The sequence below is a fragment of the Oxyura jamaicensis genome, chromosome 9 (assembly GCF_011077185.1).
Source record: "Oxyura jamaicensis isolate SHBP4307 breed ruddy duck chromosome 9, BPBGC_Ojam_1.0, whole genome shotgun sequence".
In the NCBI taxonomy this organism is placed as follows: Eukaryota; Metazoa; Chordata; class Aves; order Anseriformes; family Anatidae; genus Oxyura; species Oxyura jamaicensis.
The window spans coordinates 6720576-6737332 of NC_048901.1; the positions used below are offsets into that span (position 1 = coordinate 6720576).

General features: G+C 36.7%; 1 protein-coding gene and 1 long non-coding RNA gene across 4 annotated transcripts in view; one reads left to right on the forward strand and one right to left on the reverse strand.

The window, feature by feature from the left end:
* Window positions 1-6198, reverse strand: part of TRIM42 (tripartite motif containing 42) — an 8455-nt gene extending 2257 nt beyond the window's left edge. The window contains exons 1-4 of the mRNA XM_035335163.1: window positions 5849-6198; window positions 3263-3969; window positions 1137-1960; window positions 212-439 (exon numbers count right to left, since the gene is read on the reverse strand). Of these exons, the coding sequence (XP_035191054.1) occupies window positions 212-439; window positions 1137-1960; window positions 3263-3969; window positions 5849-6198 (2109 nt within the window). The remainder of the gene's footprint in view (window positions 1-211; window positions 440-1136; window positions 1961-3262; window positions 3970-5848) is intronic.
* Window positions 1-16757, forward strand: part of LOC118171770 — a 225403-nt gene that overhangs the window by 154147 nt on the left and 54499 nt on the right. For all 3 annotated transcript variants that reach the window (XR_004753374.1, XR_004753375.1, XR_004753373.1), the window contains exon 3: window positions 1900-1980. This is a non-coding gene — a long non-coding RNA (uncharacterized LOC118171770). The remainder of the gene's footprint in view (window positions 1-1899; window positions 1981-16757) is intronic.

A 16757-nucleotide genomic window follows, 5' to 3' on the forward strand; every position in this document is an offset into this window, starting at 1 on the left:
GAGAGAGAAACATTCTACATAGGACAAGCAAACTGAGCTAGAAGGAACACGTGGAAAAATCCAGTGTAATTCGTTAACATCACTTACCTAAATAAGTGAATAGTAATCTTCTATTTAAGTAGTCTTCCTCATAAATAGATGGGGGAGAAGACAAGTACCGAGACAAGAAAGTTAACTTAACTCTCTAAAATATGTGAACAATATACAGTACCTTACAGATGTCACTCCATTCTCCTTCACCACTTTTATTGACAGCACGGACTTTAAACAGGTATTCTGTATTTGGATCGAGATTACGTATCTCAAGGTTCTGCTGTTGTATTTTGCTTAGCTGGCCATCTAGTTGTGTCTGGACAATGTTATCAGAACCAATGCCAACAACTTCATAAAACTCTACCTCAAAGAAATCTACATCTTCTATTGGACAAGTCCAGTAAATCTGTGAAGAGAAAAAAAAAAAAAAAAATCTGTAGTGCACAATTATGTACTCTCTATTTTTGCGCATTTTCATTTTTACTTGTTTGGAAGGCTCCAGTTTGGCAAATTTTATTTTTTTTTAATGCCAAAACAGCTGAAATACCAACCATTTCATTAAATATAGGAGAAAGATATGCAATTCAGAGTCTTGGAAAATGCTAAGTTTCTTGCCGTGAATTTCATAGTGCTCTCTTTTAACATGCTAAGGGAAATGCAAGCTGAAAACAGTCAGTGCTTTTCAACGTGCACTTTGGATCTTATGCAATTGGCATCCTGTTCTTGTTAATATCTCTGAAATGTATAATGAGGAAAATTACACAGATGTGATGTCACATTGAAGGCCAAGACTAGGATCAAATGATTTGGCCTGATGTATAGATATCTGAATACAAACATGGTACATCTGTTTCTTTCTGCATATATTTATGAAATATATAATAATATAACAAACTTACTGAATATGATAGGAAAGTGCGAATCAATTTATGCTTAAATTTATCTCAAAAAGAAAGTTTGAAAAGCATTGACCACTACAAACAACGTATTTGAACTGATATTGTAGTCAGACTCCTTACGTACAGACTCTGAACCTCAGTGAGTGAAAACATAATGGTAATAGTTAATCTTTTGCTTATATTTAGAATTTGTTAGTGTCTTACTTTGGCAGACCTTGGGTAGACAACAGTCTGGTATATAACAACGTGTCCTGGCACTGGGACTGATATTTTTTCTATAGGTTCTGGACTTGGAAGGTTAACAAACTGGTATTTTCTTTCTTTTATTGGAGTTTCACAAGCTGCATCCCAAAAGGCACACATGTTATTACTCTGCGTAGAATGATGGGGAGGCACAGAGCTTGGTCGTCTTCCAGGAGTGTTCTTAATCATCGTGCCTGATTCAAACACAGAATTTAAAGATGTGCTTCGGAGCAATGTTGCTTGTTTGTCTTCGTGAGTGCTTGAAACATGCCTTGGAAGCATTATTTCTGGGTTAAAAAGACAGGGATTCTTTTCTGCCTTACTCTCTGATTGTTTTATTCCACTAAGGGATGGGACAAGTCCCTGTAAAATGGCAAAAAGTTCATCAAAGTTGAGTTGAAGTTTTCTTAAAGGATCTTCTCTGAGAAGTGGACTAGGATGGAAAATGGAAGGAATTGCGTCTTCTATTTCTTTCACCAAGCAGTGTGCAGATTGTAGAAACACAATTTGACTTTCCTCCTTAAGAGCCTCTTCAGCATACTGAATAAGGCCATCCATATATGAGAGCTGACTGGATGTATAGTTTACATATTCTGAAATTTCTTTCTGTTTTTTAAGTTCAATGTTCTCAAGCAATTCCATCATCTCTTTTTCTTGTTCATGAAGAACCATACGTAATTTTAAGAATCCATTTCTGATCTCTTTCCTTTTGGCATCCTTGTAGGTCTGGAAGTTATTTTTTAACAGGATAACTTCCATTAGATCATTGTCAACCCCTTGGCGTGCTGTGAAAAAAACAACTCAGGTCAGTAGTTCCAACTTCATATTAAAATGTACAGGTTACTAGAGGCAGAATGATAGGTTGTAGTTTAAATTTCAGGTTTGGTAGAGCATGTCACAAGTGAGAATTTTAACAGTTTGCTGTCATCACTGTTGCTAGTGAGTCCTGAGGGAAGTTGTTTGCGTTAAAATGTTCACACTTGAGTGTATAAAGTTAGGCAGCTCATTGCTTTATTGCTTATAAATATATATTAAAAATAAATTATTGCTTTATTATTATTCCCTCATTTCTCAAATTTATCTCCCCTCAAATGGGCTTGATGATTTTATTTCATTACATGGGAAATCCTGAAACTTGTAGCTCTATATTATTTTTGGAAATTCATTATGTCAGTATCAAGTTACAATAATGGTAGCAAATGCAGCTGTATAGCCTTGGTTATGACTGTGGCTGGCAATACTTTTCTCTGATGGCCATTATTCTCCTGTCACAAAAATTGAGAATTGTGAAGGAACAGAATCAAAAATACCAGAGGCTGATAGTAAATTTTGTTAGAATATGGTAACGTTTTGAAATAACGTCACATTACAAAATCCTGCACAAATATTTTTTTATTTTATCTGTTTTGAAATTGAGAATATAACACTTCCAGCTGTTTCTCATTGCATGAGGTTTACTTCTACTTTTCTGAACATTATTTTCCATGCAATTTAATTTTGTCCCCAAAATTTATGATATTATATGCAAAGATCAAAATAACTAAAAGAAAATCCTAAATTCCTAAAACCCCAGTCTCTGTTCAGCCACTTAGCTGCTATGGATGAAGTGTCAGAAAAAAGAAGTGACACTGCTGGGCTACCTGAGACAAGTGTGGCCATCTTGCCTCTTAGTCTACATAGCCATAAGCACAAAACTGACTGAAGAGAGACGATTCATAATTTGTCTGCAGGGAAAGAAGTTCCTCATCAAACATGTAAAACTCAGAAAATTTAATATTTAAAAATAATTTGCAGATATATTTGGTGTTTATTTTACTCTGGGTCCCGCAGCACGGAATGGAGTTTCCCATACCTAGATGCACATTTCTGTTCCTGTTTCACACAGATCCTTCATTCCCTAGTAGTTGAGAGTTGTCTCACAATGCCACACAATTACAGGCTTGTTCCTTTTGTGTTACCACAGTGGGAACACGCCACCTTTCTGACTCTTGTGCTGTGTAGAGAATCAATGTGACTTATCAAGCATATGTGCAAGTTGCCTTCCTGAGGGGGCGTGGGGAAGTGTGAGAAGCAGCAGGAATACAAACCTCGTTTAAATTTTACAATTGTGCTGGAGAGGGAAGCGGCCTCTTTTGAACATGCGACTGCCAAGGGAATAGTCTCGTGATCGTTGTGCAGTGAGTTCTTGCAGAACCCGCAGATCAGTTTGTGGTCATCCAGACAGTATTCAGAGAGGTGTGAGTTGCAGTGCAGCAGGCAAGGCCACTGCTCATTATCTTCTTGGTGTGCTTTGGTGAAAATATGGTCTTGAGCACCATTCTCACTATGGTATAAATGCAGACATTCATTGCACATGTTAATTCCGCATGTTTTACATCTTTTGGTTGCCATTCTTCTTCTCTCCCTGCAGATTTCACAGTGGACTGGTCTTTCACTGTGGTCAAATCTCCACCTCAGAATGCCATGTCTGCGCATGTATTTCTTGGCTAATTTTGCTCTGAGGTAATTCTTCCTCAGCTGAATTTTATTTGTGTAGGGGAGACAATGTGCTTTGCTACATACTGGGCATACGATGATATAAAAGTTGTCTGTTGCTTCAGCTTTGGTCTTGCTTTTAGTTATACACTTCTCACAAATGCAGTGATTGCATGGCAGCATAAATGGCTGGAGGAACAACTGCTTACACAGCGGACAGGCAAGCTGGTCACGGAAGGCATGGTTAGAGGCATTCCTTTCTGGTAAATTGACAAATGCATTATTCCTAGTTCTAAATCTTGACGTGACATCTTTTGACCTAAATAAAATCAAACAGGAAAAAACAAAGCAACAAAAATATGACATCTGAATGTTAGGGTACCATCTAAGAAACAAAATGGATAGCATAAGTAGTTCTGCTTTGCATGCCAACAGACCTTCTATTCTGACTGGGTATTTTATTTAAACAATTGGGTTAACATTTAATAATCCATTTTCTTTTCATCTTCATGACTATTTCACTGTATTTTGAATGCTGTCACCAAAAATGGGGCAAAGCAGACTTCTTAGTCACTGCAGGTCTGTCTAAATTTGTTGAGTTATTGCTGGTGGATTATTTGTATATGTATAGCTTGGTTTACTATAAACTGAAATGTATTTTGTCTCCTTTTCTTGTCTGATTAATTTTAATAATGAAAACAACAAATACCTAGAATGAAGAATTTTTTTTCCTGCAATCCATATGAAACCCTGTGTTTTGTTTCAGAGGGTGTTGGTTTCTTTTACAACTACTTCTGGAAGATTTTTAGAATGTTTTATTTTTAATGAAAACTGTAGACAACAAATGTCAAAATGTTTCAAATGGAATATTTCATCGAGAAAGTAGCACAACTAAGCATTTCACCACTTCTAAAATACTATTAAGGGCATTTCTGCTTAGTATAGCAACCCACATTTACATACGATCATCCTAATTTTCAGTCATTTAAAAAATAATTCACTTATGAATTATTTTTGATTTTTAGAATGAATTAACATTTTTCTTAGTTTTAGTAGTAGCCTTATCATTGATTCTTTTATATTAATTGCCAAAACTTTCAGATGTGGATAATTTTATTTAAATGATTGTAATTATTTTAGAAAAAGGACAGATTTTTCAGGACATGCTAATCACTTTTCTCTTCAGATCTTGGTTGTCCTAACCTGCCTCTCAGCCTGTGGACATTATTGTAAAAATAAAGCATTACTTTTATGATGGCTCTTTTAGCATTTTCTAGATCTTTGGTGTGAGCACCATTATTCAGGATGGATCCCTAGGACACTACGCTCTGGCTTTCTGCTGTGCCTCAATGTAGCACACATGTTGTTATTTCTTTCCTTCTGACCTTTTCTTCCCAGAGGTTCAGCCATGCTATCTGTTCTTCTTGGCACTCTAACAACAACAGGGAGAGGGAGAAAAAAAATAGTAGTAAACTAAAGAGAATATAATTTCCTGTTGTTATGAGGATTCCTTCTGATCTCTCTGAAGTTTACTTAGATAGGAATGCACTGTGCATTTCCAGAGGTCATTTCTTCTCTGCTCTTCTTCTAATCTAGTGTTCTTTTGCCAATTGTTCTTCCCCCCAAGAATACCTTCTTTGTTGTTGTTGTTGTTGAGTGCACTCTAGTTTAGCATTTTTGTATTTAATAATCAGCCCCTCCCTTCCGATTTTATTTTCTAGTATTACTATGCCCTCTTCATTCTCTGTGTGACATTTCTTGAGCTTTTATAATTCCTTTTTTTGTGTGTGTGTGTCTTACTTTGATTACAACTGCCTCCTTCCATTGCCAGTTAACTGCAGTTTTAATACTGTTTGTTTTAATCCATTTTTCCTGTGTCCTTGTCTTGAAGCCCCATGCTGCAAACATATTCATTTTTTCCTCCTTGTTTTAAGGTTCCCTGTCTATCTTCCTTCTTGTCCCTACATAGATTTTCACTCTGTGGGAAATATAGTGATGTTCTGGAGTACTCTTTGCCCCAGTTAATGGCAAGCATAACATTTCACTAATATCAAGATAAAACTACATTTTCTGTTTGTAAATAGAAAGGTATCCTATGTTTATTTGGAATTGCTCCAATGAACCAATGGGTCGTATGTTCCTAAATGGAAACTAGAAAAACAAACCCCAAGAAATTAAGAGCCCATGACTCCTCTTACTGCGCAGTTGCTGATGATCTTGACTGTTCGTAGATGCGGTTTCTGCAGCATTTGCTTGCATAGTACTGACATGCTGAATTCTCTCCACCGCAGCAGCAGCATTTGCAGTCTGGGTCATTTGAACAAGAGCAGCAGCACCACCAGCAATTTGCGTGCTCTGCACATGAGCAGTGGCAGCATTGATAAGGTTTGTCTTCTTCATATGGACATGGGAAACAAGTGCAGTTCTGCTCGCTGGTAAATAGGAAGCGCCAACATAAGCAGCATTCTTTCTTTCTGCTGTGGCAAGTCAGGTAAAAGCAATTTGAGAAGCATGGGCAAATTGAAAAGGTACATCCATTTTCATCCATCCCTTTATCAGACACTTGGAAAAAAATCCATTGACCCTTTAAGCTTCTCTGCAAACTACAGCAATAGAGCTCCAAAGAGGCACAAGATCTGACTGGTGGGTCAGGGCCTGTGCTGTGGCAACACACATCATTCTACATGGAAGCTGATGTCACAGTGACATTCAAAAGGACACGGGCAGAATTTGATACACATGTACCTGATATGCCATATGTAGTTATCTAATAGTTTTTCTGAAATTTAGCAGTTCAGTTTGTGTAAATAGGTTAATCTATAATTGGGGCTTACTAAAATGGTCTTGGCATAGTTTATTGTAACAGCTCCTTTAAGCATTTTTGCTCAAACTCTGTTCTAAATTTTAATTAATTGAGAGTCCTACAGACCACAATGTCTGTGTCATTTTATGCAGCCAACTGCATGATGAGCTGTAGTGGGTTCTTTGAAATGGTTGTAGTCTGTTGTGTCAATCAGATTTTCATTCAGAAGCTCTAGACCTGTGTGCTGAACAGCTTTTCACAGTATTACTTGGACCTTTAGTGGATGGTATTTATGCCACTTGTCTTTCTAGTTTAATCAACTGTAATGCTTTTTTAGTGTGCATAGTTAATTTTGTGAGATCAAAAGACTTTTGCATCAATAAGTAGAATAAATGTTTATCTGTTTTTCTTTTGCAAAATGTTCATGATGGCTAGGTGTGCAGCAAGGAGATAAAAGTATTACTCCTGTGTACCTTGTGCTAATACCTTGACAGACTTTTCCGTTTTGACATAATGCAGAGGTTAAATAGCAACTTGTACACATTTTTAGCAACACATAACTTTTTCAAGGGTTCTCTGAGTTGTGCTTTTCTACAGAGTACTTGGACTTTGTCTGCACTGCCCCATGTAATTCCCCTAAACAGTCTTTATTGCTCCAGTTTTTGCTTTACCAAAACTACTCGCATTGACATTCCTGTGCTGCTCTGAGTATAGGTGGCTCTCTGTAACTCCATGTGGACATGCAGCCGGTTCTAAGGTGGTCCAATTTCATGAATATGTTTATTCTCCTCTAACAGATAGTGAAAGATCGAATCAGACTGGCTGCTAGAGAAACCAAATTAGATGCAGTAGCTGCAACCAAACAGTCAGACTTCTAATAGCATTTGCAGACATGTTTCTCCATGCCCACACCAATGTTGTGGTTGGATCTGATTGTCATTTTCATCATAGTTCTCATGATAACCAGTGTGTGATATGTTTGACTTCATCAAAATAAACCCGACCCTGAAAGCTTTGAGGATTTTTGGACACATGATGTGTGTCCATCACCCTAACACTAAAGGAAAGCCAAGGAGAGATTTAAAAAGGGAGAAAATAAGAGACCTTTCTTTCCCATATTCTTGTTTCACAGAAGAATGGAAAGGAAACACTGTCTTGATGAATCAAGAAAATATAACCCCTTCTGCCTTCAAGTGCTCCTTTAGATTAAGATGAGCTTGAGAGTCAGGGAGAAAAGGAAGAGGATCGCTTAACCCCCTTAGAATGGGAAAGGGAACAGCTTTCATATAAAACCATATAGTCCAACAGGATTCATTTTCTAAATGATACAGTTGTTATTTCAAAACATTGCAGTGTTGAGAGATTAACTCACAGCAGCATGTGGAAATGTTGGGGGGCGGGGGGGGGAAGAGGAGAGGAGGGTAGGTTTACAATGAAATATATAAGAAACCTGATGTGGTACAATCCAAAACTGACTCATTCACTACCAAACTGCTTCTGAAAGCATTATTTCTGGCTAGCTGTGGTTTGCCAATAGCAACCAACCCTTTCTTCATAAGAAAAATCCCTGTTTCTAGCTCATTGTTTTCAGCATCACTTTAGAGATAATCTGATTCATATATGTAGTCACTCTGCTGGCTAGGTAATTCTGATATACATTTAACAGCCATTCAAGTTCTCTTTGACCTCAAAAGTATTTTTACATAATATACACTCCAAAAATTACAACCCTTAATTCTGACTGAGAATGAGAAATATAGTATTTATGGAGCATATTATTTGAGGGAAAACTGATAGTAAACAATGCCATGGAAAAGGAGTCACTAATGACATTTTGTGTATTTCTTCATTAGAAAGTTATCAGTGATCACATAGTCACAAAATTACTGCCAGCAACTTAGAGCTAAGAACTATGCATAATAGAAAAAGAGGAAAATATATCACACTTAAATAAAATGGATATTTTCAAGCTATCAGGACCTAATAAAATTCATCCAAGGAATACAGCGGAATGCCTGAAATAGTCACAAGAGTTTAACAGGTTCTCCTTTGAGAACTCGTAAAAGGCACTGGAGAAGATACTGGACCAGAAGAAATTTAAGACTATGCTATTTAGGAGAAAATCTAAGAAACTTCATTTTGGATGAAATGCCTTTCCCACAGAATGAGGGCTTTCTAGTGCTTGCATGCCAAAGAAATCATAGTGTTTCATGCTCTTTTACACAGATACAGAAGTAAATAAATACGTCAAATGTATAAGATGATGTAAGTCATGCTATGCTCTAGCAGGATAGTTTAGCACAAAGAAATAAAAACTTTGACTTCTATCTCACCTGTTGGTACATTCTAGGGGCTATTTTATCAGAGCAAAATGGAACACTAGAGCATATCAATACTCACAGGGTTCATAGGTTGGGATCTAAAAGCTGAACTTCCATCACTTGGAAAATTTCTTTGCTTGGAAGTAAATATCAAAAAATTGATCGTGTTTTCTGAAAGACATTTTACTACTTTGTTTAAATAAATGTAGTGCTCTTTCGTAGAAGTAATGGAAGGAATCCACTTTTGTTTACATTAATTTGTAAGAATTTGCCTAAAGGCTCACAGTGAACTTCAGTCTATACTATATCCTCAAACTTGTAGCAGGCACTACTTGTGATAAAGTGTAAGAGTCACTTAAATCATAGTTTGTTATTTTCTCCTCTCTTGTCTGTCTGAACAATTACATTTTTAAAGTAGGAAAATGAATTTGCCATTTTCTAAATGAGTGATCAGTAGCATAAAGTCTGGCTTAAACAGAAATCTGTTCTGGTGCAAAAGGTATTTCTGGAACATCAGGTAAATCACAAACACTGCATTGAATGCTAATCATGCAGAAAACAAATTTACATTTGGTTTTATGCTTTTTCTTGTTGTTATTTTCCATTTGATTCTTACATTGCAAGACCCCCTTGGGCAGTTTTTCTGGACTGCCACCATTTTCTCACTGAAACGGCAGTGTTGAAGGATATGGCTTCTTAGATGTGTTGACTCATTAAGATTACAACAATGGGATGAAATTGGGTTTAATTTGATCTCAGTATCATCTGCAATATTTTACTAGGAGAGCAGTGACAGTGAGATGGAACAACTGATAGAGGAAAATGGATAACAGGAGAGATTAGTCTTTTGTTAAGCTTTGTGAGTACAAAGAACAGTGTATAGCTGAGGCATTTAAAGAGAAGGTACTGTAATAACAGCTCGATTATAAATGAAAAAAAAAAAAAAAAACCACGAAACAGTGATCTATCCTCTTATGGTTAGCTGCTCAGAAGTGCAAAATGAGCAATTGAAAAGCAAACCAGAGATTGATCCATCATTCCTTCTTTCTATATCTTCATATTCTACATAAACCCCATTATTTGGTAAGAGAAAATAACAAAAAAGAACACAAACCAAACAGCCAAAAAAAAAAAAAAAAAAAAAAAAAAACAGGTTTGGGACCAAGCCAAAGCCATTTTCAGCTTTCTGTTAGACAAAAAATGGTAGTGAAATTAGGGGGCAAAGTCACCTACTACTTGGGGGAAAAAAAAAAAAAAGAAAAAAAAAAGTAGTTAGCATATTGAAAAGCTAATATTTTATTAATTGAAAGCAACAACAAAAAAATCTTTTTCTAGACTTCCTAAAAAGAAGGTGCCCTTAGGCTATTGGTAAAGCAGCATTTAAAGTAAGGGTCTGACATCCCCAAGATGTGTTTCTTTCATTTGATCTCTCTTCAAGCTTTCAGAACAAGGAAGCAAAATGTCTTTTTGGGGCCTGAAATACCTTTATGAAAATGTATGTTACAGAATTAAGCAATATATGTTAGTTCATAAAGGACTGTAATGTTTGTATTGGTGTTTAATCTTATGCTGAGTTTAATCTTATGCTGGGTTTAGTATTTTACTTCTTAACCCATTTTTGCAAATAATTTCTACACATTCCATTCATTGAAAGCATTTTGTCACCAGAGATCAGGTGGTTGGGGGAACTGAAGTTGAATCAAACCATATGGTTTCCTTTTTATGTCACACGAGAATAGTGGTGTGCATAAGAGCTACGTGCCAGAAACATCAATGAATTGTGATTTGATGAAAGTGAATCCATTTGACAGTGGCTGATCTGCACAAAAAAGTTTTTATGAAGTTGCTATGATCAGCCCACAGCTTAGAACAAAAATATTATCTTAATAGAACCTTGTGTCTTCAAAGCTTGACAGGAACAAGAAACCCATGCTATTTTAAATACTGTTGTCAGACACCTTTAGGAGATTGAAGACTATGCAGGAAACAACTAGGGGGGAATGAAGCCTGATTTTCCTGAAGCCAATTTAGAAGCATCCCAAAGCCAGCATTACTATCAGGGAAATCATTACCATTAATTATTACTGGATGTGGTTGCAGGAAGCAGGAAATAACAGATGTTTTGTGTATTTGGAGGTAGTGGCTTTTATTTTGTTTTGCTTTGTAGTTAAAGCCCACTCATGGGTTACTGTTCTCTCCATGAGCTTGCCTTGGGTATTGATGAAAGGTGAATTCTCAGCTACTGTGATCACAGGTATTTTTAGGGCAAGGTTTGGCATGAGCTTTGCAGTGAAATGTATTCCAGCCCTCTGAGAAGAAAATTGCCATGTGTTTGTAATGGAGGAAATCCCTGGCCTGAAATGTTTGCTGGCTTCTCCAATAGTGCCTGGGAGCTTGCATTTGCACCTGCTGTAACAATTGACATGTTGTGTAAATATCTACTCAGGGTGACAGCCAATATGAAGAGTCAATATAACCTTTTGGCGGCTTAAGCCAGGACCAAGGACAGGGTGCAAGTTCTGCTCATTAGCTTTTATTGCCTCATTTATTTATTTACCTCCAGCCCCCTATTAGTGTGGTTAAAGTGACATGCATCTGGCTGAAGGTGAAAAAAGAATCTGCTTCATTTTCAGATTTAGTCTATGTTCTACTTCTGACTGAAAAATAAATTATTTGAGATACTGCACAGGGTATTAATTATTTAACTTCAGGAAAATCTTTTCCACTGACAACACCTGAAGATCAAAGAACATCTAAGGGTCAAATAAATGTTCAACAATATTTGTTCCAGTATTTGAGGCTTAGGTAGGTAAGATCTATATAGGATCAACACCACCTGTCCCTCCCAAACCAGCTCTCAGTCTTAAGTATACAGTGACGAGGCTCGGGTGAAGGAAAGGTAACTCTATTTTTCCTATTTTGTAACAAAGTCGAATGAGAAGTACATAACTTGTACAAGGTTATATAAGCAGTCTGCAGCAGACCCTGGAATTCAAACCACCTTTACTCAGTGTCAGCCTAAAACCATAAACATAGGCTCTGGAGAGCTACAACAAACCACAGTGTTTTATCAAACAGAAGAGTGGGTGGGAGTTTTATTTTTTAATAGTAATTTCTTAAAAACAGCCAAGGAGAAATAGTTGTCAGACCTTAGGGGTTAACAGAAGACTCTGGCTTCCTTTCCTCACTTAATCAGTCTAGTACCTTAAGGGGAATGGAAGAGACTGAAGCTATAACTGTGAACAGAATTTTTTCCAAAACTTTTACAAGTGGAGGCCCAATATTTCTGCATGTAAGGTCTTCTGTTTTCCTTTGTTTTTCTTTTTTCTTTTTTTTTTTGTACATGTAACTTTAAAATAAAGTTTGTAAATATGCTATAGTAACAGAAAAATATGTTGTTGTTGTTGTTGTTGTTTTTGAGATGATGATATGAGCAATACTGGAACCGTGTACTACTTCAACAACTGACATTTTCAAGGAACCTCATACCCGAGACTTCTTTTGCTTTATATGATGCCCTGATTTATTTTACTGTAAGGATTTTGCAAATATTTTCATATCAACAAGGAAGTGTAGGGAGCCCAGACATAGACTAGAATATTGTATGAACCTAGACTTAATTCAAAACTGCAAGTGAGTAAATGAAATGTGGATTGATTGCAAGTTAACAAAAAAACAGAGTTCTGAAGATCTTGCCAGTGGAGTGGGTGGTAGTGGACTAGTGGTGGTAGCGTCATATTTCATATTTGCTCTTGATGAATCACTACAACCTTTTTCCATTCAGAAGTAACACTAAGTTCAAATACTTCATTAATAGGTCATCTGACTGATAAATCCTTGCTGATGCAAAGCCAAAAAATACTGTCCCTAAAACACTATCTGCACACTTTTAATATTACAGTGCAAATAAGTGAGATTAGAAGTCAAGTTTTCATTGTTTTCAAGAATATTATGACTTATTTATTTTTCTCAGTTTTATTTAGGAAGATGCTTAGAAAATTATGAAGCCTTTTTAGATCAGGAAACAAGCTTAAAAAGAGTCTCTTTATTTGTATCAAGGCTGGAGCAATTTTGCCAGGTGTTTAAAAATGAGAAGACTGCCTTTTTTTACCAAAGGATTTGTAATCTAAATATAACTGAATAAAATTATTACAGGTGGTAGGCAGATACAGTAGACCTAGAGAAAGCTATTTCTTTGCTTCAGCAATGAGGCAGGTTCATATTTCTGACAGCTTTGATTTCTTGGCCCCTGAATATGATATAAAGGGGTAGGTGACCTGCAGTGTGTTTCAGAACAGTTCATAAAATACAAGCACAGACCCAGCCTCCATGATATCTAAAGTGCCATGGACTCTTCATCTTGACTGCATTTAGATACTAAGTTGTCTGGGTAGTCTGAAGCCAGTTCTAGTAATTTTAAGGGAAGGGGGGAGGCCTAAATAACTTCTCTGCTCTTACTGACACTGTTGGGTCTACTTTTTGACTACAGTATTTGCTTTATCACATACTCTAATTGGAAAGTTCCTGCTTTATGAGCACATTTTCTTCTAATGAATTCTTGTTTTGCATTTTATGTTAATATCCTTTTATTTTTATGAACATCAATAACTATACACTGAACTTCTCATCTTGTCACAATATTTTAATTAGTTTTACTTCTAGGCTTGAACAGCTGCTACCCAACCACCAGAGGGTAGAGCTGTCTGTTACTGAACCAGATCACGTACCATCACTTCTCCTCATCCCCCTTTTATATTGTCCCAGATCGCTTCTAGTACTGAACAGTGAACCTGGGCATCAGCATCTTACTGATATTCCATCCTGATGCTGCTCAGTAAAGCAAATGAAGGATCTCTTTTCCTGTTTATATTTGTCATTTTGAAACACCAACTAACACACACCTCTTTATCTTGCTTTCTAGGAGCACAAATGATAATTTCCAAATTCACTCTTTTGTCATCCTTAATATCCTTCTTAAAAGCTAGACTGTGATTAGTAGTGAATACCCATCCAGAATGAATGCTGGTTATCAAAGTAGTGCAAAATCAGAGTAATTCTGTTCAGAAATAGGAACCTGGCAATGAAATATCTCAAAATACTGCAAGGAAGAAACTGTGAGCTTCCTGCTACCTCATTCAGCTGACCTGAAAAATCTGTAGGGAACCAGAATCGAAACTGAAAATACAGTATCATGTGACTTTTCATAACAACAATCAAGAGGAGAAGCTTGCAAATGACTTTTTTTTTTTTTTTTTTTTTTTTTTTTTTTTAAGTGAAATACAGTTTTTAGCCTTACTATTAGTTAATAGTTAATTGTGTGTTTATGCACATGCATGCATATACACATATCTGTATAGTGGAAATACATTTTTAAAGGTCCAATTAGTTCCAAAAATTTTAGGGTACATTATGAGGGAAGAGAAGAAAAAGAATCCATGAATACAAGGTTTCAATGTTCAGAGTTATTAGTGTGACAAACTTCCCAAATAACTGAAGTCTTAGGAATGCGTAACAGAACTTATAAAGCATTTGTGGAATTCAGTGGCTGTGAAAATTGTAACTGCTGGTATTTCAGGTAGAAGTATACCTTTTTACAGAAGATGACATTTTTATTGCAATTGTAGTCTGTAAACATTGTTTTGTACCAGGAAAAAAAAAAAAAAAAAAAAAAAAAAAAAAAAAAAAGGCATCTAAGGCAATCTAAGGCATATATATCTATAAGGAAAGTGTAAGTCTTCATGACTATCCTGAATGTAGAAGATGCAAAGCATTATTTTTATCTCACATACTTTGCATATATGTATATGTGTATATATGTAAGGTATAAAATAAAGAATGGTCTAAATAAGGTTCATTTTAAACCCAAAGTGTGAAATGTTCACATTGTCCTATCCTTTCCCATAATCTTATGAAATGCCTCTGGAGTCTTTATATCTTGTAATGCAGACTAATCCAAAAGTTAATATATCATTTTGTAAAATTCTCCTTTGGGCTGTTATCTTTACATTATCAAAGTTAATACAGTATACAGTGCATGAAGAAACTGTGTCACAATTTGAGTTAGAGAAGGTAGAATAAAATAGAGAACAATTTGAAAATGTCTCCATATTTGTATTTTTATTTTTTTACTTTTATGCCATTGATGTAACAATTTTACTAGGAAGCAGATTTTCTGGAAGGGACTGCCCTTCACACGTCTGATGGATTTATTCCTGGACAATACCGCTCTGTTGTTCTGTTTTGGGTTTCAGTATGCCAGGCTCACTTCGGTTTAGATACTTGGAAGGTCTGTGGCATAATTTTAGGACACTGCCTTTTCACAGACATGACCATAGTATTCCCATTGCTGTGTGTTCTCAGACTATCCAGTGCATTAATTGTACTATTTGTGGAATTACAGATTTATAGTTTGGATGATAGCTAGAAGCAGAAATCTATTCTAAATCCGTTAGAGGTTACTTAAGCACTTAGCAAAATAAAAAACATCTCCTCTTTCAGGTTTCAATATAAATGAGAGCAACTTAATCCTTTACAGAGTGTAGCATCCTCTTTTTAGCATATTCTTTGCTTCCATATAATACAGCATTTTTGTGTTCCTCCTCAGTCACTTCCCTTCTAAAGTGTTATGATTAGCACCACACATATATGGCTGGTAAAAGGTCTTTTCTTTTTGTAACCACAATATTTGCCCACTGATTCTCCTCAGAATATCACATTTTCCTCTTAACGAGGAGGATGAATGTCAAGGTATTTGGCAAACTTATTTCTCTGGAGCTGTATGCCTGTTTGAATAAACAGGTTTCTTTCCAAAGCTGGCCCTAGAACTCAAATCCTTGCAGACAGCTGATATTTTTTTCTGGTAAGGTTGGCCATTTTTAACTTCAGAAGACAGGAAAAGCTTGCCAGCTCTTGCTAATATGCACTAAAACATTTTAATACCTTCACTTTTTTTAAGAGAGCAGCACAGAAAAGGTAGGACAGAATCAAACAAAGTAGTCATCTAGATACATTGAAATTCATAGAATCATAGAATCATTAGTGTTGAATCATTACCTCCAAGATCATCTGGCCCAGCCATCCCCCTACTACCAATGTACCACTAAACCACGTCCCTAAGTGCCAGGTCCAACCTTTCTATAAATTTCCCAAGGGATGCTGGCGCCACTCCCTGGGCCACCCATCCCAGTGCCTCACTGCTCTTTCTGAGAAGAAATGTCTCCTCATTTCCAACCTAAACCTCCCCTGGCACAACTTGAGGCCATTCCCTCTAGTTCCATCACTAGTTATTTGTGAGAAGAATCTGACCCCCAGCACCCCACAACTTACTTTCAGGTATTTGTAGAATTGATAATAATGAGAACAAAATAAGAATATGACCTGGTGAGTAAACTTACTCTCAAGCAATTCTTTGCTTCAGTTGTTCAGAAGTTTTCCTGGTACAAAAAAAGAAGTTCCCAGTACAAAAAAGACAGGGATCTTCTGGAAAGAGATGATACGAGGCCTGGAGCATCTTCCCTATGAGGAAAGGTTGAGAGACCCGGGTCTGTTCAGCCTGGAGAAAAGAAGACTGAGAGGGGAATCTTATCATTGTTTATAAATACCTGAAACGTAATGAAAGACAGAGGGATTTGGCCAACCTTTTTTCAGTGGTTTGTGAGGACAGGACAAGGGGCAATTACCACAAATTGGAGCACAGGTAGTTCTGCACCAACATGCCAAAGAACTTCTTCATGGTGAGGGTGACGGAACACTGGGACAGGCTGCCCAGGGAGGTTGTGGAGTCTCCTTCTCTGGAGATAATCAAGGCCAGTCTGGATGCCTACGTGGGCAGCCTGCTCTAAGGAACCTGCTTTGGCAGGTGGGTTGGACCCGATCATCTTTCGAGGTCCCTTCCAACCCCTACAAGTCTGTGATTCTGTGAGTTGAGAAACAGTTTAGAATAGCTTTTTCTGAGTAGTCAAACAATATTTGTTGATATACATC